The 26263-nt window shown below is 37.3% G+C and overlaps 1 protein-coding gene across 3 annotated transcripts in view; it reads right to left on the bottom strand.

The window, feature by feature from the left end:
* PDE1A (phosphodiesterase 1A, calmodulin-dependent) overlaps nt 1-25623 on the bottom strand; it is a 518212-nt gene extending 492589 nt beyond the window's left edge. The window contains exons 1-2 of one of the 3 annotated variants that reach the window (XM_006864023.1): nt 25421-25623; nt 25064-25173 (exon numbers count right to left, since the gene is read on the bottom strand). In XM_006864023.1, the coding sequence (XP_006864085.1) occupies nt 25064-25164 (101 nt within the window). In that variant the 5' untranslated portion in view covers nt 25165-25173; nt 25421-25623. Of the gene's footprint in view, nt 1-16437; nt 16443-25063; nt 25391-25420 lie in introns of those variants that run through there. The other 2 variants (XM_006864025.1, XM_006864024.1) reach the window with 2 other exon arrangements.
* Between the last annotated feature and the right edge of the window lie 640 nt (nt 25624-26263).

Consider the following 26263-nt stretch of genomic DNA (forward strand, 5'->3'; position numbering starts at 1 on the left):
CACCTACTCAAGGACCTTGTTAAATGCTGTTGAGTTGATTCCAACTCATTTCCATATTTGGAGGAACTACTTCCAATCTCCAGAGTGACCCTGTAGAATTAGCACTGGCCTGCCAAGATAAGGCTTTCTGCTCCTGTAAAGATTTACTGTACTGGAAGCCCTATACAGAATTGCTATTAGTCAGAACTGATTAGTTAGCATTTAACAGCAAAAAACCACCTCCAACCCCACCATTTTTCAGTCTACATGTCATGCTGTGGTGGCTGCCATCTTACTATGATGCTGGAAGCCAGGCTACAGGTATTTTAAATACCATGGTACCTTCTTTAGTGGATCTTCCAGAACAAGACAGACTAGGAAGAAAGGACCAGTTATCTATTTCTAAAAATCAGCCAATTAAAACCTATGGTTCACAATAGAACATTGTCCAGCTCACTTGTTTGGACATATCATCAGAAGAGATCAATTACTAAAGGAAGACGTATGTTTGGTGAACTAGAGGACCAATGAAGATGTAGGAAACCCTTGGTGAGATGGATTAGTACACTAGCCCTACAACAGACATGAACATGCTGGAGATTGTAAGGATGACACATGTGTGTTTTGTTCTGGTGTACATCAGATCTCCATAAATCAGTCTACCCAATGTCAGTTAGCTACAATAACCTCCAATCCATCATCACGTTTTTACTTTTCATTTTTCCATACATGTTCACATTTCTCTTTTTACTCAACTTATGTCTCATGGTCAATCAAGGTTTAACTCCTTTAAAGAGCTCCTCAAACAGCAGTTTTCACTCTTTTTGTTAATTGTACTTGTTTTTCGATCAATATAAAGACATTGTAAATCTAGTTTTGCATGTTCTTTGAGCCTGCACAGAAAAAGCTGAATTGAATGTAGTAGGAAAATGCACACATTCACATATAGGTGCAGAGTGAGCTCACATGACTGCAAGAGGCTACTTCGCTGTACTCACTAATCCCACTGCATTTCCTTAGTCAATCTCCTCCTATGGTGATTTCACAGCTCTCTTCATTTTCTCCACTTCCTCTCTCCCTACCTCAATCTAAAAATAAACCTATTTCATTTTACTGAAAGAGGAGTGGTACACTGAGTACCCAATCTACTTGTAAATGTTCCCATACATTCTTCCCTTCTATTAGCATGGATGAATCAGCTAAACTCCTAAATCCAATCCCTGAATTTACACATTTTTGCAGTTGTCTTACCTCTCATCTACTCAAGGACCCTGTTGTTAAGTGCTGTTGAGTTGATTCCAACTCACAGCAAACCTGTATACAGTTTCAGAGAAGCGGCTGGTGAGTTTGAACTGCCAAGCTTGAGGTTCAAACCAACCTTGAAGTCCAGTACTTATCCTACAGTGATACATCAGGACTCCACCCAAGGGCCTAGAAGCTATTTATTCTTCCTCTCCCTGCCTTTCCAAGGTTACCACAGGCCTCCATAATGCAAAAAACAAATGACAATCTTCAGTCTTTGTTACATGGTATCCAGAAACCCTTGATATACCTGACACTTAACGCCTTCTTCAAAAAAGTCTCTTACTCTGTCTGAAGGATGCCACAACTCACTGACCACTCTTTGTTGTTGTTGTTAAGTGCCATCGAGTTGGTTCCGACCCATAGCAACCCTGTACAGGGTTTCCGAGGGTGTAAATCTTTATGGGAGTAGAAAGCCTCATCTTTCTCCCGCGGAACGGCTGGTAGTTTCGAACTGCTGGCCTTAAGGTTCGCAACCCGATTCGTAACCACTACACTACCAGAGCTCCTTGACCACTCTTTAGTCTTCATTTTTATGCCTTCTCTTCCGGACCTGTAACTATTGGAGGTCCTGAGGGCTCGACCTTTGATCCTATTCTCATTTGTGCCTACTTTTACTCTCTCTGTTGTTGTTTGTTGTTAGGTGCCATACAGTCATTCAGACACATAGAGACCCTACCATGAACAACAGAATGAAATACTGCCCGGTCCTGTGCCATCCTCACAATTGTTGCTTTGCTTGAGCCCATTCGTGCTACCACAGTTTCAGTCTATCTTGTTGGGGACCTTCCTCATTTTCACTGACCTCCTACTTTACCAAACATGGTATCCTTCTCCTGGGCCCGGTTAGTGCCGCATGATGGCATGTGCAAAGAATAAAAGACAAGGTCTAACCATCCTGGCTTCTAAGGCGCATTCTGGCTGTAGTTCTTCTAACACAGATTTGTTTGTTCATCTGGAAGTTCATGGTACTTTTTTTTTTTTTTTTTCTTGTATAGGATTTTCAAGGAGTGTCTAGTGGGTATGAACTGCCGACCTTGAGGTTAGCAGACCAGTGCTTATCCTTCAGCACCACCACAGGACTCTGATGTGTTAGGCAAGTAAGGAATGATGTTAGCCAGGGGACTGCTTTTTAACTTTCGGTGTGACCTTGCTCATCACATCTCTTTTCCTCTTATCCTCTCTGGGTCTGTTTCCTTATCTAGAAAAGCTGATCTCTTAAGAAAATGTAAGTGATCTATATGCCATAACTTTTTTTTTAAGGTTTTTATTGTGGGTTGAGTGAAAATTTACAGGGCAGATCATCAGTTTTACATTCAACAAATCATACACCTTGTCTCATTACAATGATTATAATTCCCTCCATGTACCATCAATTAACAGTATTTCTCTCTATTCACTTTAGTTTAAAAAAAAAAAAAAAAAAACCCACTCAGGCATACATAAAAATTTACACCTCCAAAGGGCACATTCTGCAAGTCTGCCTCCTGGCCACCAGCTCTTAGTTCCTCTCTTTCCATGAATCTAGGGTCCTCAGCTGGAGGCTGATATTTAATAATCTTCTCCAACACCATCATTCAAATGCATTGATTCTTCTATGATCTACCTTACTCACTGTACAACTTTTACATTTATATGAAGTGCTTGAAAATAACATGGCTTGGATCAGGCACACCTTAATCTTCAAACTGATATCTTTACTATTTAGCACTTTAAAAAGAATTTGTGCAGCAGACTTACCTAATGCAATATGTCTCATTATTTCTTGACAGCTGCTTCCTTGAGTGTTGGTTGTGGAGTTAAGCAAAATGAAGTTTTTGGAAACTTCAATCTTTTCTACTCTTTTCATTATGTGATTAATTGGTCCATTTGTGAGGATTTTCTTTTCTTTTCACTGAGGTACAATCTATATTGAGGGTTGTGGTCTTTGATCTTCATCAGTAAGTATTTTAAGTCCTCTTCCCTTCCAGGAAGCAAGGTTGTATCATCTGCATATTGCAGGTTGTTAATGAGTCTTCCTCCAATACTGATGCCACGTTCTTCTTCAGACAATCCAGATGTTTGGATTATTTGTTCCGCATACAGATTGAATAAATATGGTGAAAGGGTACCACCCAGGCACACTCCTTTCCTGATTTTAAACTTTTCAATATTCCCTTTTCTGTTGTAACAATTGCCTTTGATCTACATACAGGTTCCTTATGAACACAATTAAGTGTTCTGGGATGCCCATTCCTCTCAATGTTATCCATAGCTTGTCATGATCCATGCAGTCAAAAGCCTTTGCATAGTCAATAAAGCAAAAGTCAACATCTTTCTGGCATTCTGTGCTTTCAGCCAAAATTCATCTGATGTCAGAAACGTTAACTCTAGTCCCATGTCCTCTTCTACATCTGGGCTGAATTTTTGGCAGTTCTCTATTGCTGTAATGTTGCAGCTGTATTTTAATTATCTTCAGCAAAGTTTACTTGCATGCAAGATTAATTATATTGTTCTATGATTTCTTCATACCATTCTTTGGAATGGGCACAGATATGGATCTCTTCCAATCAGTTGACCAGGTAACTGTCTTTCAAGTTTCTTGACATAGATGAGTGATCACTTCCCTTGCTATATCATAAACATTTCAATTTGTTTTCCTTCAATTCCTGGAACCTTGCTTTTCACTAATGCCTTTACTTCAGTTTGGACTTCTTCCTTCAGTACCAGTGCTTCTTGATCACATGCTACTCTTGAAATGGTTGAGCATAGACCAATTCTTTTTGGTACAGTGTCTCTGAGTATTCCTCCTTCCATTTTCTTTTAGTGTTCCTGCATCATTGAATATTTTGTCCACAGAATCCTTCAATATTCAAGCTTAAATATCTTTTCAGTTCTTTCCACTTGAGTAATGCTGAGTGTGTCCTTCCCTTTTGATTTTCTAACTCCGGACTTTGCACATTTCGTTATAGTAGTTGACTTTGTCTTCTTGAGCCGTCCTTTGAACTTTTCTGTTTAGTTCTCTTACTTCCTCATTTCTTCCATTTGCTTTAGATTCTCTATGCTGAAGAGCAAGTTTCACTGTCTCATCTGACATCCATTTTGGTCTTTTCTTTCTTCCCTGTCTTTTGTTTTCTTCCTGTAGGATGTTCTTGATGTCATCTCACCAACTCTTCTGGTCTCTGGTCTCACTGACTCATCTGTCTAATGTCTTGTTGTTGTTGTTGTTATGTGCTGTGGAGTCAGTTCTGACTCATAGCGACCCTGTACAGGGTTTCCGAGGCTGTAAATCTTTACTGGAGCAGAAAGCCTCATCTTTCTCCCATGGAACAGCTGGTAGTTTCAAACTGCTGACCCTGAGGTTAGCAGCCCAATTCGTAACCAGAGCTCCTTGAGATGGTCTTAAATTTAGGTGGAATATATTCAAGGTCATATTATGACTCCCATGAGCTTGTTTTTATTTTCTTCAACTTCAGCCTGAACTTGCATATAAGCTATTGATAATCTGTTCCACAGTCTGACCTGGCTTTGTTTTAGCTTTTAACCATTTCTTCCCATAGGTATAGACAATTTGATTCCTGTGGATTCCATTTGGTGAGTTTTATTTATATAGTCACCTTTTACATTGTTTTAAAAATGTATTTGCAATGAATAAGTCATTGGTCTTGCAAAATTCTATCATATAATCTCCAGTATCACTTCTATCACCAACTACTGATTATTTTTCAACTACTGATTATTCCTCTTTGTTTCCAATTGTCACATTCCAATCACCAGTATTTATTAATGCATCATGATTGCATGTTTGTTCAATTTCAGACTGAAGAAGTGAATAGAATTATTCAATTTCACCATCATTGGCTTTAGTGGTTGGTGCATAAATTTGAATAATAGTGGTACTAGTTGATCATCCTTCTATGCATATCGATATTATCATATTACTGACAGCATAGTACTTCAAGACAGATTTTGAAATGTTCTTTTTGATGATGTGTGTGATGTCATAACTCTTTAATTTGACGTTCCTGGTATAGTCAACCATATGATTCAAAATGACCAATAGCAGTCCATTTCAACTCAGCAATGCCTAGAGTTTCAATCTTTTTACAATCCATTTCATTTTTGAAAACTTCCAATTGTCCTAGATTTATACTTTATACATTCCTGTTCCAATTATTAATGGATGTTTGCAATTGTTTCTTCTCATTTTGAGTTTGTCCCAGCAGCAAATGAAAGTCCCAAAAGTTTAGCTCTATGTACATCATTATGGGCAACTCTACTTTGAGGACGTAGCTCTTCCCTAGGCATTTTTAGTGCTTTCCAACATGAGGGTCTCCTCTTCTGACACTCTATCTGACAATGTTCTGCTGCTATTCAGAATGTTTCCATCTTCGGGGAGTATATCTGACAATTTTCTGCTCCTCTTCAGAAAGTTTTCAATGATTAATCACTCAGAAGTAGTCCATCTCTCCTTCTTCCAAAACTGTTTTAATCTGGAAGTTCTGCTGAAGCCTGTCCACCATGGGTGCCTCTGCTGGTATTTAAAATACTGGTAACATTGCTTCCCACATCACAGCAACATGCAAACCACCATAGTATGGCAAACAAAATTACTAAATTGCAATTTGAAAGTGGTTAATTTCATTCAAGCTTCACCATACACCTTGGACTTGAGTGTCTGGTAAAGGTAAAATTAAAAAACTGTTAAAATTGTTCAATCACATTATAAAACTTCAAGATTACCTTACTTTATAAGTTTCCCTTTGAGGGCCCATTCAATGAGAAGATTAGTTAGTCTTCAGTTCTATAGTGAACAAGTAAATATAGCCTGGAAGCTAATACTAAGTATTTAGCTTGATTGCCTCCAAGTTCAGTCACCTTATCTCCTTATGTCAGGATCATTACAATTTAGAAACTTCAACAGCAATTAACTCTCACAGGACTCACAGCAGTCTCCACTCACCAAGAATTCCCCAGGCTGCGAGATCACATGAAGCAAGACAGTCATGAATCACTAGAGGATATTCTAAACATAATCCTAATTGTTCAACTACTCAGTGAAACAGGATTTTTTTTTTTTCCTGGATAATTTGATTGTTAGAGAAATTAAGAAATTAGAATCTTACAATAGAAAGTCCTTGGAATATAAAATCCCCTGGTCGGTGCTACAGTTCCTCTACCTCCTAACCACCATATATCCATCTATGTTACAGTTTTCCAGTTACTTTGACCTTATTATGAGGAATTGGCATAAACAAACATTATTTTACACATACAATAGCAAATACCATTTGTGAGCACTTTCTCTGTGCAGATATGGGCTTGCGAACTTTAATTATACTGCTTTTATTCCTCACAGGAATCCTGGAACTAATTTCCAGGCAATCAGGTTTGCTTGTTTATTTATGAAATAGTCATATTCCCAATAATCTCAACTGGTCACACATTTCTGATGCCTCATATTAGTTCTTTCTCAAAATGCAATCACAAATCCTCCATAAAATTTTCTTACCTTTCAACCTGAACTAACTTAGCTGCTGAACAACCTTGTTTTGACTTGCTGTGACATCCGATTGTAAAGTCATCACATTTTTTCTGATTACACTGCTTCTGGTTATATAGAACCATTTTTAAGTCTTTACTGTATGTCATACACTAAGCTAGGTACTTTGAATACACAATAATGAGGAGGTGGATTCTACTCCTTCCATCTTATTCTCTCAAGAGGAGGAAGAATTACCTAAAAGGTAGAACAATTAAATGGGTAATAACACTAAAACATAAAGCAAATTTAGAGTAGCTTGGAGGGTCACCTAATCTGTTCTAACATGATGATGAGTATGTTTGCAATGAATATAATGATGTCCCGATTATATCTAATCCAGTTTTACAAAAACTCAGTTTGATATGATTACTTTCTCCCAAAGATACTTTCTCTTCACCAGCCTCTACTCCTCCTCATTCTTTAGATTTAAAGAAACATGTGTTCTCCAAATCCCCTTTCCTATTTTCTGATAGAAGAATTGACCACACCTTTCTCTTCATCAAATATGACTTCAGGTTTTGTGACATATTTAAAGTTACTTCTCTACCTTTGAAACCAGAGAAGTCAACTAAGTTTGTTTGCTTTTTAATATATGAAAATTGATGGAGATTGTTTATAGCTGAACTAATGGTATTTGTAAAATTGTAATAGTCAGTTATTTAATATGAACCACAGATTATGAAGACAGAGCAATACATAGTTCCAAAAATAAATGCAAAGCATATTTCCTTTATCTAACCAAACCTGGTGTGGCACTGAAGAATAAGCTCTGGACTACTAGCAGCAAAATCGGTGGTTCAAGCCCACCAGCTGCTCCTCAGAAACCCTATGCAGGGTTGCAATGAGTCAGAACCAACTCAACAACATTTAACAACAACAAAAACCAATGTAGCTAAGTGATACAAATTCAAAATCAGATCTTAGATGCTAAACTCTCCATATACAATTTCTCTGGTTTTCTAAGTTCTTGTTCATACTACTTTGATTCTCTCTGTCTCATCATTTTCCACGACTTTTCCTTTGACTAAAAAAAAAAAAAAAATTTTTAACAAATGTTTCCGGTCTTCTTAATGTAAAAATGGAGGTCTGTTTCCTTACCCTCTCCTACATCTATCTGCATGTTGTTTGTTGAGTGCCGTCGAGTCGGTTCCGACCTATAACTACCCTGCACAGGGTTTCTGAGGCTGTAAATCTTTATGGGAACAGAAAGCCTTATCTTTCTCCTGCAAAGCGGCTGGTAGTTTCGAACTGCTGACCCTAAGGTTCCCCAGCCCGATTTGTAACCACTACGCTACCAGAGCTCCTTGATGGATGTTCTTATATTGAAGTGGTTCAGATAATAGAAGCCATATGCAGCTGGGGAAGAACAAGATACAACATCCCTCTTCTTTTTCTTTGTGGTTGCAAACAAGAGGCCCAAAAGACCAGGGACTGGGCTTCCCATGCCCATGCACCACCTGTTGTCAGGGCAACAGGATGTGTGGGGAACCCTGGTCTTCCCTGTGACTGTTGCCAGGGTAACAGGATAGGAACCACCTCTCTCTTATGCATCTATGCAGTTTCCCTGCAGCACTCCCATGTTTCTATTCTATTTGATGGGAAATTGCATCGTGCATAGGAATCTAAGAAAAATGCATGTCTACACACAGGCCATTGAGACAGCTTATAATAGTTAATATTTATTGGAAGAAATACTGAAACCAGATAGATGCCACTGATATTCTTGCAGGTAGAAATAATGGGTAGAAGAATTTGGACTGAGTTTCTAACAAGAAAAACCTCAATTTTTATTTTCATATCTCTGAAACATTGCTAAATTTTTATTAGGTCTAAGAAATAAAGGATAACTGGAAAGGAAGTAAAGTAATAGGTAGGGGAAAGTTTGTAGAAAACAGAGAACGGTTTAAAGACTAAGAGTTGATTTGGATCGTGTCTCAGTCAGCTTTTGTTGTGCAATAAACCACCCCACTATTTAGTGGCAGAAAACAATAAGCATTTATTATTTCCTCATGATTTTGAGGACGTTGGATAGTCTAGGATGATGTCACGCTCATGTCTGGTGGTTATCCATCTATCTATTCTAGGGGTCCTCAGTTGGAATGGCTCATATCTGCTCCAACATGTTAATCCTCCAGGAAGCTTGACCAGATACTTTCACATGCTGGCGTTAGGGCCTCAAAGGGTAACAAGAGAACTAATTCCAATAGATAAGCCCTTCCCAAACCTCTGTTGTTTCACATTTGCTATGGTTCCATTGGTCAAAGTATGAGAGAGATTATTAAAAGAGTGTGGATCCAGGAAGTCATAATCAAATTGGAGCTATTACTATACCAGTAAACCACAAAACGGGAGAAATTTTCAAAAATAAAATATTCTTTGAAAAACTTAAAGTAGAGATTTCCTGGGAAATGAAGTATTAAGACTCACATATAAAGGCACTTGTTCATGTTGCAGTCAGTGGAAAATACTAGAGTTTCAAGAATTAGAAAGGAGCATTCTAATCCATATACTAACCATTCCCAACCAACTCTAAGGAAGGAAAATGAAAATACTGTGTGTGTTTTTACATGGTTTATGTTCTCGGTGGGACAAAGCAGAAAAACTCCATTAAGAAGATTTTTCTAAAATAAATAAAAGAAGTAAGATGGAAATAACCTTATAGTGCACTTAAAACCCTTTATGTCACTCCTTATTGTATGCTTAAATTCCCTTACAACACTAAGGAGCAGCGGCAACAAGAGAAAGAATAAAATGTTTAGTTTTAATTGACAGAATTCCTATCAGTTGTTGTTAAGTGCCATCGAGTTGGTTCTGACCCATAGCGACCCTGTATAGGGTTTCCAAAGAGTGGCTGGTAAGCTCAAGCCAACGACCTTGTGGTTCAAACCAACTTTGTAGTCTAGCACATTAGCCCACAATGCCACACCAGGACTCCATTCCTATCAGTTGATTTACCAATAACTCTGAGTGGTAAATGAAGGTATTCAGGATCAGAAGTTAGTACTCTGCAGGGAATGAGCAGGACTGCAGGTCAGTTTTAGCAGCAAGGTCCAAGCTCTAAAGGGACAAGAGGTGGTAGGAAAAGTAAGACACCCTGGAAGAGACTAGCTTAAATAAGTGCTTAAATCAATGAATTAAAGTGATAATGGTTGTGCATGTCCTAGAAAAGGAGAGAAGCAGAATGGGGGAATTTCTAAAAGTAAATGTCAAATGATTGCTCCCTTTGGTATTCATCATGAAGTATGCATGCTGAACTAGCCAAACAGATGGCAGAATTGTGGAAAAATCAAAACAATAGAATAGTTTTTAACTCCTGAAATGTAGGCTTTTACTGAGATTCCTGAGTGTTAGCTGTTATCAAGTTTCATTCCATCAGTTCAGACCCATACCAACCCTGTGTAGGGTTTCAGAGGTGAGTTCAGACCCATACCAACCCTGTGTAGGGTTTTAGAGGTGAGTTCAGACCCATACCAACCCTATGTAGGGTTTCAGAGGTGAGTTTGAGCCCATGAACTTGCAGTTCAAATCAACTTTTCAGTCCAATGCATAAATCCACAGCACCACAAGTGGAATCATGTCAATCCATGTTAGATGGAATAAGTATGGGCCAAAGACTCTGCTCCTCCCTTTGCTAATTGTGAAATATCAGTTTGGTCTGTGAGACAGTTTGTCTCAGAGAAACTGTAGATATTGTAAGGAAACACACCAAAAGAAAAAGCCAAAAACCAAATCAAAATAAAAAAAACTTTTAGAAATAATAAATTGCTGAAGAGTTATAAAGCTTTGTTGCTGTTAGGTACCATTGAATCAGCTCCAATTGATAGTGACCCTATGCACAATAGAAGGTCCTGCAACATCCTCACAATAGTTGTTATGTTTGAGTCCATTATACTGCCTCTATGTCAAACAATCTCATTGTATAAAGAATTAATATGATTTATTGTGAGTGGTTTTGCACAGTTTAAGTTAATCAACAATGTGATTACGACCTAAATCGTTCAAGTTTTTTTTTTTCTTCTTTTGCTCCAGATACACTTTATTTTCAACCAGCTCTTAGTCCAGTTTTAAGTGCATTAGAGTTTGAATGCTGCTGATTTTCTAATGTTGTTAAGTGCCATCGAGTCGATTCTGATTAATAGCAAACCTGTATACGGTTTCCAAGAATTGTATTTTGATTTTTTTTTTTCTAAATAAGCAAAGACCAGGTTCATGTACAAATTCTCAAGAATCCCTTGACCCTGCACATTTTATACAAAGTTTAATACAGACTGATATCTTGTTTCCTTGTACTACAGTGCAGTGACTTCACAGAATAAACACTGAACTGCAAACCACATGGTTGGTGGTTCAAGTCAACCACCACTCTATGGGAGAAAGAAGAGGCTTTCTGCTCCAGCACAGATTTAAAGCCTCAAGACCCTATACATGGTCACTATGAGTCAGAACCGACTCGACAGCACTTAAAAACAACAACAGACACTGGTCCTTAAAAATTATAAAATCTCTTAAAAAGCTTCTAAAAATGTAATTTCAAGAAGAAACTAAAAGTGTAATGATGTTTCATTACATGCCTTTAACAATCTAGTATCATGTGTATGTTACTCTTTAGCTTTAAGTAATTATTCTAACCTCATAGTTGCTCAGACCGGATATGTGCAGCATCATGCTTTTCATGATCCTGTACCACTATCATCTGCTAATGGCAACAGTTCCATTCTCAGCCTAGAGGCTATAGCACAGTCTTGACTGGGTGAGGAATCGGGCCTGCTCAAATGTTTACATTTGATTAGCTGACTGAAATGTGTAAAGGACAAAAGCTAATACACTAAACTGTGATATGACATTTTCTAAAATGAATTAACATGAAAGCAATTGCTGTGGAGTCAACTCCTTTGTAGACCAGACCCAGACTGAGATAAGGAATCCCACTCACAGCTGTTCAGGGGATTCTTGTAGGACAAAGTAAAACTATACCAGAGGGATTGCAAGGTTGTTAATCTTTGTGGAAGAAGACTGCCACATCTTTCTCTCATGGAGCAACTTATGGGTTCAAACTACCAATCTTTGGTTAGCAGACAAGCACTTAAACCACTGTGCCACTGGATTCCTTGGGATAAGAAAAGAACTGAAGAATGACTTTCAAACTACAGTGATTCATGAATTCCATCTAGCTCTTGGTCATATATGAATGTGTTGTTGTTGTTAAGTGCTGTCCAGTCAGTTCCAATGCATAGCAGCTCTGTATAAGGTTTAAAAGGAGCAGTTTATGAGTTTGAAAAGCTGACCTAGTGATTGGAACGACCTTGTGGTCCGGTGCATATCCAACAGCACATACGAGTGTAGAAATCTAAAATATTTTCCAAGGCCCCACAAGATTTTGAAGTAATGGTGCTAACCCCATAGGAAATTCTTCTCTAAGTCCAACTCTCAAGGTCAACCCCTTTTCTTACTCAATTCTCTCCTCATCACTCTCACTCCTGCCACAGAGAAATCAAAGTCTTGGAGAATGCAATTCTGGGAAACCCAGTGAGCCCAAGGAAAGGCTTCTTTCCTCATCTTGACAATCCTTCCCTGCTACTGATTCTGATAGCAAAGCATCTGGAAAAAAGTAGAATTGGAGTAGTAATAATAACAATAATAGCTAAGATTTCTTGCTACTACTTATCTGTCACTTAGACGTATTGTGGTGGCTTGCGTGTTGCTGTGATTATGGAAGCTGTGCCGCAAGGGTCCTGGTGTGGTGCTGTGTGTTAATGCACCAGACTGCTAAACCATTTGAGCTGCATGGTCGGGGTTCAAGCTCACCAGCTGCTCCCTGGGAAACCTATACAGGGTCATTATGGGTCAGAACCAACTCAACAGCACTTAACAGTAAGTTTCAAAGGTCAGCTCAAGAAGACAAAGTCAAATATTATAATGAAATGTGCAAATGCATGGAGTTAAAAATCCAAAGGAGAAGAACATGCTCAGCATTTCTCAAGTTGAGGGAACTGAAAACAAAATTCAAGCTTCAACTTGTGGTATTGAAAGATTCTATAGGAAAAATATTGAATGAAGCAGAAAGCATCAATAGTCGATGTTCAACCATTTCAAGAGGTAGCATATGATCAACAGCCAATGATACTGAAGGAAGAAGTCCAAGGTGCATTGAAGGCACTGGCAAAGAACAAGGTTCCAGTAACTGATGGACTACAAATTGAAATCTTTCAACTGATATAGCACTGGAGGCATTCACTCATCTATCCCCCAAAATCTGGAAGACAACTACCTGGCCAACTGACTGGAAGAGATCTACATTTGTGCCAATTCCAAAGAGAGGTGACCCAACAAAATGCAGAAATCATTGGACAATATCATTAATATCACATGCAAGTAAAATCTTGCTAAAGATAATACAAAAACGGCTATAACCATATGTCGACAGAGAACTTCCCAGAGGTTCAAGCTGGATTCTGAAGAGAATGTGGAACAAGGGATATCATTGCTGACATCAGATAGATTTTGGCTGAAAGCAGAGAATACCAGAAAGATATTTACCTATGTTTTATTTATTGACTACGCAAAGCTTTCTATTGTGTGGATCATCACAAGATATGGACAACAATACGGAGAATAGTATTCTGGAACATTTAATTGTGCTGTTGAGAAACCTGGACATAGACCAAAATGAAGTTGTTTGAATAGAACAAGGGAACACAGAATGGTTTAAAATTAGGAAAGGTGTGATCTGTATGCTGAGTAAATAATCAGAAAAGCTGGAATATATGAAGTAAAAGGTGGCATCAGGATTGGAGGAAGGCTTATTAACAACCTGAGATACGCAGATGATACAACCTTGCTTGCTGAAAGTGAAGAGGACTTAAAACACTCACTGATAAAGATCAAAGACCACAACCTTTGGTATGGGTTGCAGCTCAATGTAAACAAAACAAAAATCCTTACAACTGGACCAATAAACAACATCCATATTAATGGAGAAAAGACTGAAGTTGTCAAAGACTTCATTTTCCTTGGATCAACCATCAATACTCACAGACTCAGTAGTCAAGAAATCAAATGACACATTCCATTGGACAAATCTATTGCATAAGACCTCTTTAAAGTGTTAAAGAGCAAAGACATCAGTTTAAGGATTAAGGTGCACCTTATCCAAGCCAAGGTATTTTCAATAACTTCAAATGCATACAAAAGTTGGACAGAGAATAGGAAGATTGTAGAAGATTTGATACATTCGAGTTATGGTATTGTAGATGAATACTGAAAGTACCATGGACGGCCAGAAGAAAAAAACAATCTATTGGAAGAAGTACAGCCAAAATGCTCGTTGGAAACCAGGATAGCCAGACTTCATCTCTCACACTTGGAGCATATTATCAGGATAGACAAGTCCCTGGAGAAGGATATCATGTTTGTAAAGTAGAGAGTAAGAGAAAAAAAAGGAAGACCCGCAATGGGATGGATAACACAGTTTCAGCAGCAATGAACTCAGGCTTAGCAACGAGTGTGAGGTTGGCATAGTGTTCCGTTCTGTTGTGTATATGGTCACTATGAGTCAGTGCACTCCATGACACCTAACAACAACAGTACTATTTCTTGAGTTCTAGACACTGTTCTAGGCATCATATAAGCATTACTTCCTCTCAATGCCTTATGAAATATTACCTGATATAATTTCCATTTTTCAGATGAGAAAACTAAGGCATCAAAAAATCAATCATCTGAGCTAAGATCATAATTCTGGTAAATACTAGAGTGGGAATACTTACAAGAATGGAGAAGACTGTGTGTATTAATAATAGCATGTGTGAAAGGCAGTGTATTATATTTGTTACATAGTGGCACTGTGGTTTAAGGAGCCATGCTGGTGCTATAGGTAAGCACCAGACAGCTAGCTACAAACTTAACAGTTCAAGCTCACCAGCTTCTCTATGGGAGAAAGATGACTTGATGGCCGTGTGTTTGGTAGCTTTTTTTTTTTTTTTATTTCCAGGGGGTGGAGTCGACACTCTGGGTTATGGTGGGCTACTAACTACAAGGTCAGCAGTTCAAACCCACCAGCAAGGGAGAACAATGAGGCTATCTGCTCCCATTCAGATATACAGTCTCTGAAACCCTATTTAGGGTTAGTATGAGTCAGAATCAATCACTCTGTCAGTTTGTTGTACTGTGGTGGCTTGTGTGTTGCTGTGATGCTACGAATTATACAACTAGTATTTTAAATAACATTCAGGTCACCTATGTTGGGTAGGCTCCAATGAATCTTTCAGATTAAGAAGCAGGAGAGGCATACTACTTCTGAAAGTCTAGCCACTGAAAACCTTTTGAATTGCAGCAAAACATTGTGTGATAGAGTGTCAAAAGATGATTACCTCAGGGTGGAATGCACTCAAAATGTGACTGGTGAAGAATTGCCTCCTCAAAGTGGAGCTGGCTTTAATGATGTAGATGGAGCAAAGCGTTCTGGTACTTAGTTTGCATCAGGGGCACAACTCAAAATGAGAAGAAACAACTGGAAACACCCATGAATAATCAGAACATGTAATGTACAAAGTATTAATTAGGCAAATTGGAAGTTATAAAAAATGAAATGAAGTGTATAAAGATCAATGTCCTAGGTATTAGTGAGTTCAAATGGACTGGAGTTGGTCATTTGAATCAGTCATATGGTTTACTAGTCCAGGAATGATAAATCGAAGTGCAGTGGCATCTCATTAAAGCATTTCAAAATCTATCTTCTGTACAATGCTGTCCATGATAGGATAATATCCATATACCTATAAGGAAGACCAGTTAATGCCACTATTATTCAAATTTATGCACCAAACACTAACGCCAATGATGATGAAATTGAAGAATTCTACCAATTTTTTTCAGTCTGAAATTAAATAAACATAAGATGCATTGATAATTGGAATGGGAAAGTTGGAAACAAAGAGGTAGGATCAGTAGTTGCAAAATATGGCCTTGGTAATGGAAACAATGATGGATATCACAAGACCAATGACTTATTTGTTGCAAATACTTTTTTCAACAATATAAATGGTAACAATATACATGGACCTTGCCAAATGAAATAGAATCAAATTGACTACATTTGTGGAAAGAAACAATGGAGAAGCTCAATATCATCAATCAAAACAAGACCATGGTCTGAATGTGGAACAGACCATATATTGTATATATTCAAGTTTAGGCTGACAGCTGAAGAAAATTCAAGCAAGTCTACAAAAGCCAAAATATGAACTTGAGTTTGTCCCACATGAAATAAAGACCATTTCAAAAGCTGATTTGATGGTGCTACTGCTGCTACTTGCTTGTGCTATGAAGTTGATTCTGACTCATAGTGAACCTGTATAGGGTTTCCAAGGATGTAAATCCTTATGGGAGCAGAAAGTTTCATCTTTCTCTGATGGAGCAGCTGGTGGATCCAAACTGTTCACCTTGATGTTACCAGCCTGACATGTAATCCACTACACTTCCAGATTTGATGCAGTAGACACTAATGACTGAAGACCAGAGGAATAGTTGGTTGACATCAAGAACAATATGCATGAAAAAAGCTAAAGGTCATTAAAAAGACAGAAAATAAAGAAAGAAAAGACAAAAATTATTGTCAGTTGAGACTCTAAAACTTGCTCTTAAGCATAGAAAAGTTCTCCCTTCAGCATGTACCTCAATGTCAATGAAATAAAATTCCTCACAACTGGACCAATAAATAACACCATAATAAGTAGAAAAAAGAGTGAAGTTGTCAATTACCTCATTTTGCTTGAATCCACAATCAATACTCATGAAAGCAGCAGTGAAGAAATCAAAGGATGCTTTGCATTAGACAAAACTGCTTCAAAAGACCTCTTTAAACAGTTCAAGGGCAAAGATGTCAGTTTGAGGACTAAGGTGTCCCTGATCCAAGTCATGGTATTTTCAATTGCCTCATATGCATGTGAACATTGAACACTGAAAAAGGAACACCATAGAAAATTGATGCATCTGAGTTATGGTATTAGAGAAGAGTATTGAAAGTACCTTGGACTTTCAGAAGAACAAACAGGTCTGTGCTAGAAGAAATACAGTCAGAAAACTCCTTAGAGATAAGGATGGAGAGGCATTGTCTCTAGTACTTTGTCCATATTGTCAGAAGGACAGTAGCTGGAGAAGGAAATCATGCTTGGTAAAATGGAGGATCAGCCAAAACAAGGAAGAACCTCAGTGAGATGGACTGACACAGTGACAAAACAATGGACTAAAACAAGAATGATTCTGAAATAAGAACAATTGTGAAAATGGAGCCAAACCAGGCAGTGTTTCGTTCTGTCACTCGTTACAGAGTCAATATGACTCAGAATTGCCTCACAGGAACCTAAAACAAGTTAATAGCAGTGGGTTTGGTTTGGCGTTTGGTTTTGGTAGATATAAGGAGTCTTGGGGATGCAGTTGCTTCAGTTTGGGGGCTGCTACTTGAGAGGTTGGTGAGAAAAAGCTGAAGCAGTCTGTTTCCACAAAGATTTACAGCCTCAGAGACTTTATGGAGTGATTCTACTTGGTCCCATAAATTTGCTTTGAGTCAGAACTGACTCAACAGCAGTGGGTTTGATTTGATTTTGTGGTTGCTATGTTAATTTTCAATTAGAATCGCTTTATAATTCCAACTGTATTCATTCACTGATTTAAATGTATGCATTATATTATCTCCTAAAATGTCTTGTGTTGGGCGAAGCAGGGTTAGTTTTCCAAAAACAAACACAATGAACACTGTCTCCTTCCCCATTGCAGTGCTTCTAATCCTTTCTTTCTGTTTGACACCCCTCCCCTGAGAATTTGCATTTCCACGCCAGATTTTAATCATAATCTACATTTGAACACAATTCTTCAGGTGATTCTTACACAAAATCTCAGCAGGGAGTACAACCTAGAATGTAGTGGTTCAAAGCCATCCCTCACCACCTTCTGGTCTATTAGGGAGGTGGTGGTATTGGTTTGCCATTGAGTCAGTTCCAACTCATAGTGAGTGACCTTGTATAGTGTTTACAGGAGCAGAAATCCTCGTCTTTTTCCCACAAAACCATTGGTAATTTCGAACTACTGACCTTGAGGTTAGCTGCCCGATTCATAACCACTACCCTACCAAAGCTCCTTGGTCTACTAGGGAAGGCAAGCTTTATTACTTTACTAGTCAAATCAGAGGAAACACAAATCGTCACAAGTGTTTCCGTTACAAGTGTAATGGAAGCAGAGATCCTTAGGATCAACATTTTGAGTCAAAAAATTCCTCCTGATTAGGAAATGTCATGAACACTTCAGAATAGTTACCATGCTTGTATCCTGTTGTTGCGTGCCATGGACACAGTTCTGACTCATAGCAACCCTATACAGAGTTTCCAAGAAGCAGCTGGTGAGTTTGAACATTGGTTCAAACTGACCTTGTTGTCCAGCGTTTTGTCCTACAAAACCACACAAGGACTCCATGTCTGGATCTTATTGCTCATGAAATGCAGAAACATATTCTACTTAGTGTAGCAACCAGAAACATCCCCATACATCTCCAAAACCGCATGAGGTGTCAGACTAGGGGTGTCACGAGGTTACTGTCACTTAGTACCTCATGGTGTCACCCTCTGTGGACATCCTCTGGTATCATACAATACAGAGTCTTTAGTAACATTTACTATCAATTTGAATCCTAGAATAATATATAATATAGTTATAAATAGTCTAAATGTAATATTTCTTAGATTATATGAATACTAGCAACAAAATTATTTTATTAAATCCTTTTACATTAAATTACAACATTAATAGTAACTGAGTAGAAGCCTTGTTTATTTTTCTCCTTTTTCTGTAATTACTACTTCATTCCCAAAAATGTTATTGAAATAGGTTCACAAATAGTAACTACTGTAATATTGTAGCAAAAATACCCAAAAAATGGACAAAACCAGTAACTATAAAGACACCAGCAACAACTAATACAACCACATTTCCTTTCAGTGCATGCTGATGAGACCACATATTTCAAAGCATCATTGAAATTGGGCAATAATGACTGGAGCATTGTTGTTAAGTGAAAGCTAGTAGGTCCCATGCATAGGAACCCTGTATAGAGTTTATGAGAAGTAGCTGGTGGGTTTGAACAGGTGATCATGCATTTAGCAGTCTACTGCTTTTCCTACAGTGCCACAAGAGGACTCAGAAAGACACATTAGAAAGTTCAAAAAGTAAAATAGCATAACATTTTAGCATTAGTTTCATGGAAAAGCTCCATTATTTTTTTTTTTTTTGTCTCATTTGTTGTTGAACAAATGGAATTAAATAGTAGTGGAATTTTTTCACCAACTTTTTGAAGCCCTCACAGAAGTTGGGTTTACGAAAAATGTTTTTGTTGGCAAAGCTAATAACAGGGATATTTCTATTCAAATATAGCAAATTTCTGCTGAAACACTGCACAAAGTTTTATAGACAGTCAATTTGGTGTCACTCCCTCTGACTGTATCCACTGGTGCAGTCCACTGTCCTACACTGCCCTCATGAAGTCACTGAGTAAGACCACCTCAAGCAGAGAGAGGCAAGAAAGAAAAAAGTGGTTCCCCTGGAAAAAGAGAAAAAAAATGAGCAAAGGCAAATGAGTATGGAGTACCATTTCTATTGGGCAATGGAAGACCTCCCTGGGACTGGTTGGGAGGAGATCACAGAAGGAGACGCATGATAGGAAGCTGTAAAAATCAAGCAAGTAAGTGCATAGGAACACTGTTAAGTATGCTGAGCTTTGAAATGAGGATAATAGAAGGCTTTAAAGGGTTTTAAGTCACAGAGTAAAAGGATCACATTCACTTTTCCCCAAAGTATAATTCCAACATTTGGAAGATGATACGAATAGCTTCTGCCATTTTGTATTTTTTATGAATTTTTTTCTAAAATTGCATTTTCACTACATCTTAATAATGAGAGTCTGAGCTTCTTCATCTGAGAATAATACACTGCTTTTTTCAACAATGAAACTTAATTGAAATTAGTTAAAGCAGTATTATACAGTTTGTTGGTTCTCTCTCACTTTCTCTTCTCTAAGAAGCCCTGGTAGTTTAAGGGTTGGGCTGCTAATGAAAAGTGCAGCAGATTGGACCCAGCAGCCACTCTAGAGAAAGATCAGTCAGTCTGCTTCGGTAAAGATTTACCGTCTCAGACACCGAATGGAGCAGTTCTGCTCTATCCTATAGGATCGCTATAAGTTGAGTGGACTCAACAGCAGTGGGTTCTCTTCTCTTTGTTTTGTCTTTCCATTGTTGATGATTATGTGTACCACCGATCAAGGAAGAAGGAAGAAAAACAGAAACTTAACTTGGTATTTTTTGTCACACTCACAATTTCAAATCTTAATAATCTGAACATTTGTCTGAGCTGGAAGAGAGCTATTCAGTGCCATTGACTCAATTTCAAAAAATGGCTTTGAACCATTGACCTTTAGGGTAGCAGTCCGGTGCTATTTTTACAGCACCACACCAGGACTCATGAAGTCCTGGTACAGCGCTGTGGCTAATACGCTGGACTGCAAAGTCAGTTTGAACCATAAGGTCAGCAGTCCAAGTTCACCAGCCGCTCCTTGGAAACCCATACAGAGTCACTATGGGTTGGAACAAACTCAAAGGCACTTAACAACAGCAACAACACACCAGGACTTCTAGGAATACATTCCAAATTATCTGCAGTAAATTAGTTTCTCAGTGAAATTTTCACTGATTCTAGGTCTACGTTTGGACTCCTGGTGTGTCACTATAGCAGTGGACTTTGAACCACAAGTTTGGCAGTTCAAACCCAACAGCTGCTCCTCAGAAACTCTATACAGGCTTACAATGAGTCAAAACCGACTCAATAACACTTAACAACAACCACAAGGCCTATATTTATAAAAACTGAAGGAAATGGCAGTAAGTACTATGCGGTCATGAATCTTGCACGTATTTTGTCAAGTATGTATTGTTTTGAGTAATTCGAACATTCTTCTTTTAAGCAACAAAGTAAGCTATCACTTTGATTTAGTTTTTCCTATAACTGCATGTGGTTTCCATCGGGATTTCTACATGATTACAGTTTTCTGGAAAGGTTGTCATCTCATAGTTCAGATGCTTAGAACAGTGACACTGACTAGAAAGAACAAAAAGAATGTATTAAAGTATGTTTCACTATTTTTCATATTCCCAGTTGTGGAACTCTTTCTACACCAAAGAAAAAAAGCACAGTCCCCTGATGCAAAAAGGGATTATTTCTAAAACTGGAGTGGGGGGAAGCCCACTATACATAAATGAAAATATAATATGAAAGTTTCAAATTAACTCTGCACAGGAGAATCAATAAACACAACAATTTTTAAAAAGACTAGTTTAGGAAAATTTTTCTTAGTATATAGGAATCTGTGGAATTTAGCTGCCGAAAACTTCTGGATCAGGTTTTGAGATGACAGAAGGCATACCAAAGTTGTCCAGACCTTAAATAATGGTCTGCCAGAAAATCAAACAAATCTGTTTTGGAAGAAGTACAGCCAGAATGCTCCTTAAAAACCTAGATGGTAAGACTCTGTCGCTCACATTTTGGATATATTATCAGGAGAGAACAGTCCCTGGAGAAGGACATCACGCTTGGTAAAGTGGTGGGTCAGTGAAAAAGAGGAAGACCCCCAGTGAGATGGACTGGCCCAATCATAACAATTGTGAGCATACAGCAGGACCAGGCAGTATTTCATTCTGTTGACTCAAACGTAATGGACTCAAACGTAACAACAATTGTGAGGATACAGAATGACCAGGTGGTGTTTCATTCTGTTGTGCAAATGGTCGCTTGTGAGTCAGAACTGACGGGAAGGCACCTAATAACAACAAACAATTGATAACTTTTGGCCAAGTACTTAGGTTCTTTTGCAATGTAGTTTCAGAAAGTCTTGATGCTATAGTCATTTGCTAATATTTTCACCATTTTAGATGTTGAGTCACAGTGTAGAATCTAAATTGTCAGACGGAGTGACAAATTAGTGATAGAAGCTGGATTTAAAAAAGCTGTGGGAAAAGAGTTGTAACTATAACAAGAAAATTAGTAGAATAAAGCACAGAAGTCTACCTCAGAATAAAAGTAGGAAACTATTTCACCTTTGTCCTAAGAGATTCCCTTGGTACATCACTTTATAAGGTATCTTAATTAAATATTATATGCAGGAGAATTCAATAGTATTCAGTGAAATAAATCAGCAAAATGGTAGATAAGAACTGGTTTTTAAATTTAACTTACCAACATCTTCTACATATGTTACATAACTTAAAAACTATTTCCATGGACTTAAAGCAATGTTCTAAAATGTTATATGAAGGGAATTCAAAAGTTCATGAAAAAAATCCATTATTTTTTCATTGTATTTTCCACAAACTCATGAACAGTTGTCTCTAAATACCTGTTTCGTTGTTGTTACGTGCTGACAGGTCAGTTCCGACTCACAGCGACTCTGTATATGGTTTCTGAAGAGAAGCTGGTGAGTTTGAACTACTGACCTTGTAGTTTAAACTAACCTTGAGATCGATTTGCTTATCCTATGGTGCCACACCAGGTAATGAATGGGTAATGTAGTCCATGTATAGGGTACAATTGAATAAATATTATTCTATTTTCACTGTTGTCTCTACTTTTGTTTAACCTCAAAATCTTTTATATATTGATAAGATCATTTAAGAGTTAAATATTCTCTTGAAATAAATTCATGTTTTCATATAACTGGACATTAAAAAAGATCACTTTCTAAACAACTATTTGAAAGCTTTAATTGAGTACATTCTACCAAAACTTAGAAAATCACTGCAAAATTGGACAGGTTTTGTGAATAGCTTGATTTTAACTGCCGATACTTAAAAATAGAATTCTAAGACTAGCAATTTAAAAAATATTAAATTATTCTTGAATCAATATTGCATTTGAAATAGGAAAGTCAACTTCAGCAGTAAAATAGGGAGTCCCTCATATCCCTGCTTTGAGTACAGATTACACAAAAGACCATAATTAAGCAATTTGGTTGTCATGATTCAAGTAGATATTAAATTTAAAGAGGTTTTTTTTTTTTGACAATTCTAAACCTAGAATACCGGATATATCTTAAGTACAAGTAAAAGTGATCGTACTAAAATGCACATTACTTCTTTTTTTGCTGCATATGCAATCACCCAGTTTATTTAGTTCAGTAATAATGAATTATTAAAAATAAATCAATCTGGCTAATTCAGATATTTATTTTCCTAGATGGCCATTTAGTAGCTCTATATGAATACAACTCAAAATTTATCTAGAATGTGCCTATGTTGAATATACACCACCCCTCCATTCAAGCTGAGCCTCAAATCATGAAGACCTATTGATGAAAGCCTGTACTACTACTATCCTTCCAGAAACAACATAACTGTTAGATCTTGGAGATCAATTGATAAAGTGAAATTCAGATAAGTTTGTCCTAAAATGTTAAGCAAAAATAAGATGCATTTCAAATCTCTTAAAAATATATGCATAAATGTACCATTTTATGTCTGCATCAGTTCAAGTAACTATAGAAAATTAGAACAAATACAAGCAAAACAGAACATCCTCTCCTACTAAAAGGAAGAAAATCTAAAATAGATTATGAGCTTTTCCCCATACAGATGTGTATACACTCATTAGGTTAGTACACTAATCATCTGATGACAGATAATGTTTAATTTGCATATATGCTAATCAATTGTGTGAGCTGTTAGTCGCTTTTAAAGATAATTTGTTTTTCTGGAGGACCATATTACCACAAAGATGTAATTTCTTTCAGTTAATCTTGAAATCAGATTCATTCAAATAATTTTAAAGATGGCTTCCTTTCTAAAAGTTATTTTCTGTTAAATGTTGCTTGCATTGTTACTGTGCTCTTATAGTCATACACTGCAATGCTATGTAATTCTTCAAGTACTAGAAAAATGTACAGTCAATATTATTTCAACATATAAACATCATTAAGTACATTAAAATTAAGGAAAAGAAAAAGGATTTTTCTCTCTAAACTAAGTTTGATATAAATGCTCAGTTAAAAATATCACATGAAACAAAAGGAACAACATAAACTTTACTCTGATACTGTATGTAAACAGAGCATCAGTGATATGAACTCAAGAAAATCTCTATTTCCCATGGTACAAGATATCTTCAGGTATTATTATACAAAAGTAATTGTGTTTTCCTTTGAACACTTACATAGAAAAATTAAAAATTAAAAAAAAAATTTTTAGTGACATTGAAATAGCAAGGTGTATAACATTGTGATCAAAGTTTGGCTCAGGTTCAAGTTCCCAGGTTATGAATGAATGAAATCTGTTCCCACCTGTGCCTTAAGTCAAATTTGTAAGTAAGTTTGAACAGGTGCATACAGATCTTATTTAGCCTTACTTTAGTGCAAGAAAAGTCTCAATGGTTTCAAAGCTGCATAAGCAGCAAGTGAAAGTGATTGCAATAAAGAACTTGTTGCTAGAGGTTGGTTCAAACATTTTGGAGTAAAGGAAAATTTGCATAACATTAAAGGACAGGTTGTCTATAAATTGGAGGCCCATAACCCAGTCACTGCCTGTACTTACATTTCATGTTTGACACAAGTTTAACTTTTGACCCATGCTACCAAGGACTATTTTATACCATAGGCTCTCTTGAAAGAGGTAAGTTGGTTAATAATAGAAAGATGAATTCTCCGATAAGTTTGGTAGGGTTCTAATATTTTTAACACTAATACATATATTTTTTTCATACAGAAATACTACTATTTAAGACCAAGAAAAATAAGCAGGATAAGGTATAATGACCCTGTCCTTATTTTCAAAGTTTAATCACAGAGAAATACATACCAGTAATAATCTATTTACCTCAGGGAAATTTTATTTCAATAAATACCCTAGCAAGCAGGTTTTCTAGTTACTTTTGTACCTATCTAAACAACATACTTCTATAGCACATACAGAATGAATCAAAGAGCCATATAACATGGTACAATAGTACATGTACTTCTCATTTTACTTTACATAAAACGTATAGGTGCAAAAAATTCTATACATCCCTCAAGCAAGTTGTTAGTTGAGACAGACATATTGTATTTTTTTAAGAAAAAAATCCTTCCAAAGAGAACACTAGCCCACAAAAGCAGGTAACACCATCAATTTGTCATATTAATAGATAGTTCTTCTGGGGAGAAATAAAAACACAGAATCAAGCAAAGAGCTTACTCACATGCCTTTCAGCCGTTGCCACATTTTTTCAGTCTGTTCTCCTATAAGATACTTAAAAGCGGTGTTTTCCAATTCTTCAGTTTCTGTAGCAGTAGACCCCATGATGTGCTCCTAGAGCAATATAGTTACAGTCAGTTTCAGCAGCTAGAATAAGTATTCCTCAGTTCACTACAAAGCTCACACATTTATACAGTAGCATCTCTGATCTATCAAAACATTGCAGATTTACAAAGCTGAAGGAAGCATCTGCCAGAATTGCTATTCCCCTTTACAGACATATCCGCTGCTCACCACACTGCCCCCCTCAAGCACACAGCAGTGTAAATAGTTCCTCTGACCTCACTGGAACAATCCGTACAAGTGAGCCTGCTACTGTACTACTGACCGACTGAGCATTCAAGCTCTCCCTCAAAGCAGCTCATTTATTACTGCTCTGTGCACTGAAGCATATCAGAATTCCTACAGTTTACGAGATGTATTCTGAACAAGAGAAACGTGAATGATTTTGGCGCTCCAGAAGATGAATTCTTCTCAACCAACGGAAGGAAGGAAGGATGTAATTAATAAGAAAACAGATGGTAGGAACCAGTATCAGCAGCATCAGCCTGAGAAAAAAAAGTGCCTATTAAAATGCCAAGGTTTTTGTCTCTTAATTTATGCAGAATCAACACTTGAAAATATATTATGCTCTAACAATAAATGCAACCAAAATTAATGACAGCAAAGAGAAAGAACATATAAAACCACCCAGAAGACAGACCACAGAGCTCCACAGGTTGTTACTGAAAGAATATGTACATCTATTGATGCTGTAATCATGCTTATTCACCTTCTCCTAGCAACTCCACACAGTAGGTAACTGACGATTTAACCACAGCAAACACGGCAGCTGCACACAGCCTGCTTCATGAATCCTTTGGGAATTAAAAAATAAATAAGGTGAAACTAGAGTTTATGCATGTAACAGGAAAGGGAGTGTGTGTGCATGTGTGTGAGAGAGAGAGAGAGGGAAATGAGAAAAATTGATGCTGTGCTGCCTGTGCAGTTTAGAAGAAAAACAAGAGAAAGTGGACATAAAAGGAATCAGAACTGAGTCATTTGCCAAGCTCCTAACACATGGCAAGCTTTCTCTGAAACAAGTATAGGACTTGACTGTGAGATATTGCTGTCTTCAGGCTGCTAAGATAAATAAACTTAAAAA

Source organism: Chrysochloris asiatica, unplaced genomic scaffold, assembly GCF_000296735.1.
Source record: "Chrysochloris asiatica unplaced genomic scaffold, ChrAsi1.0 scaffold00059, whole genome shotgun sequence".
In the NCBI taxonomy this organism is placed as follows: domain Eukaryota; kingdom Metazoa; phylum Chordata; class Mammalia; order Afrosoricida; family Chrysochloridae; genus Chrysochloris; species Chrysochloris asiatica.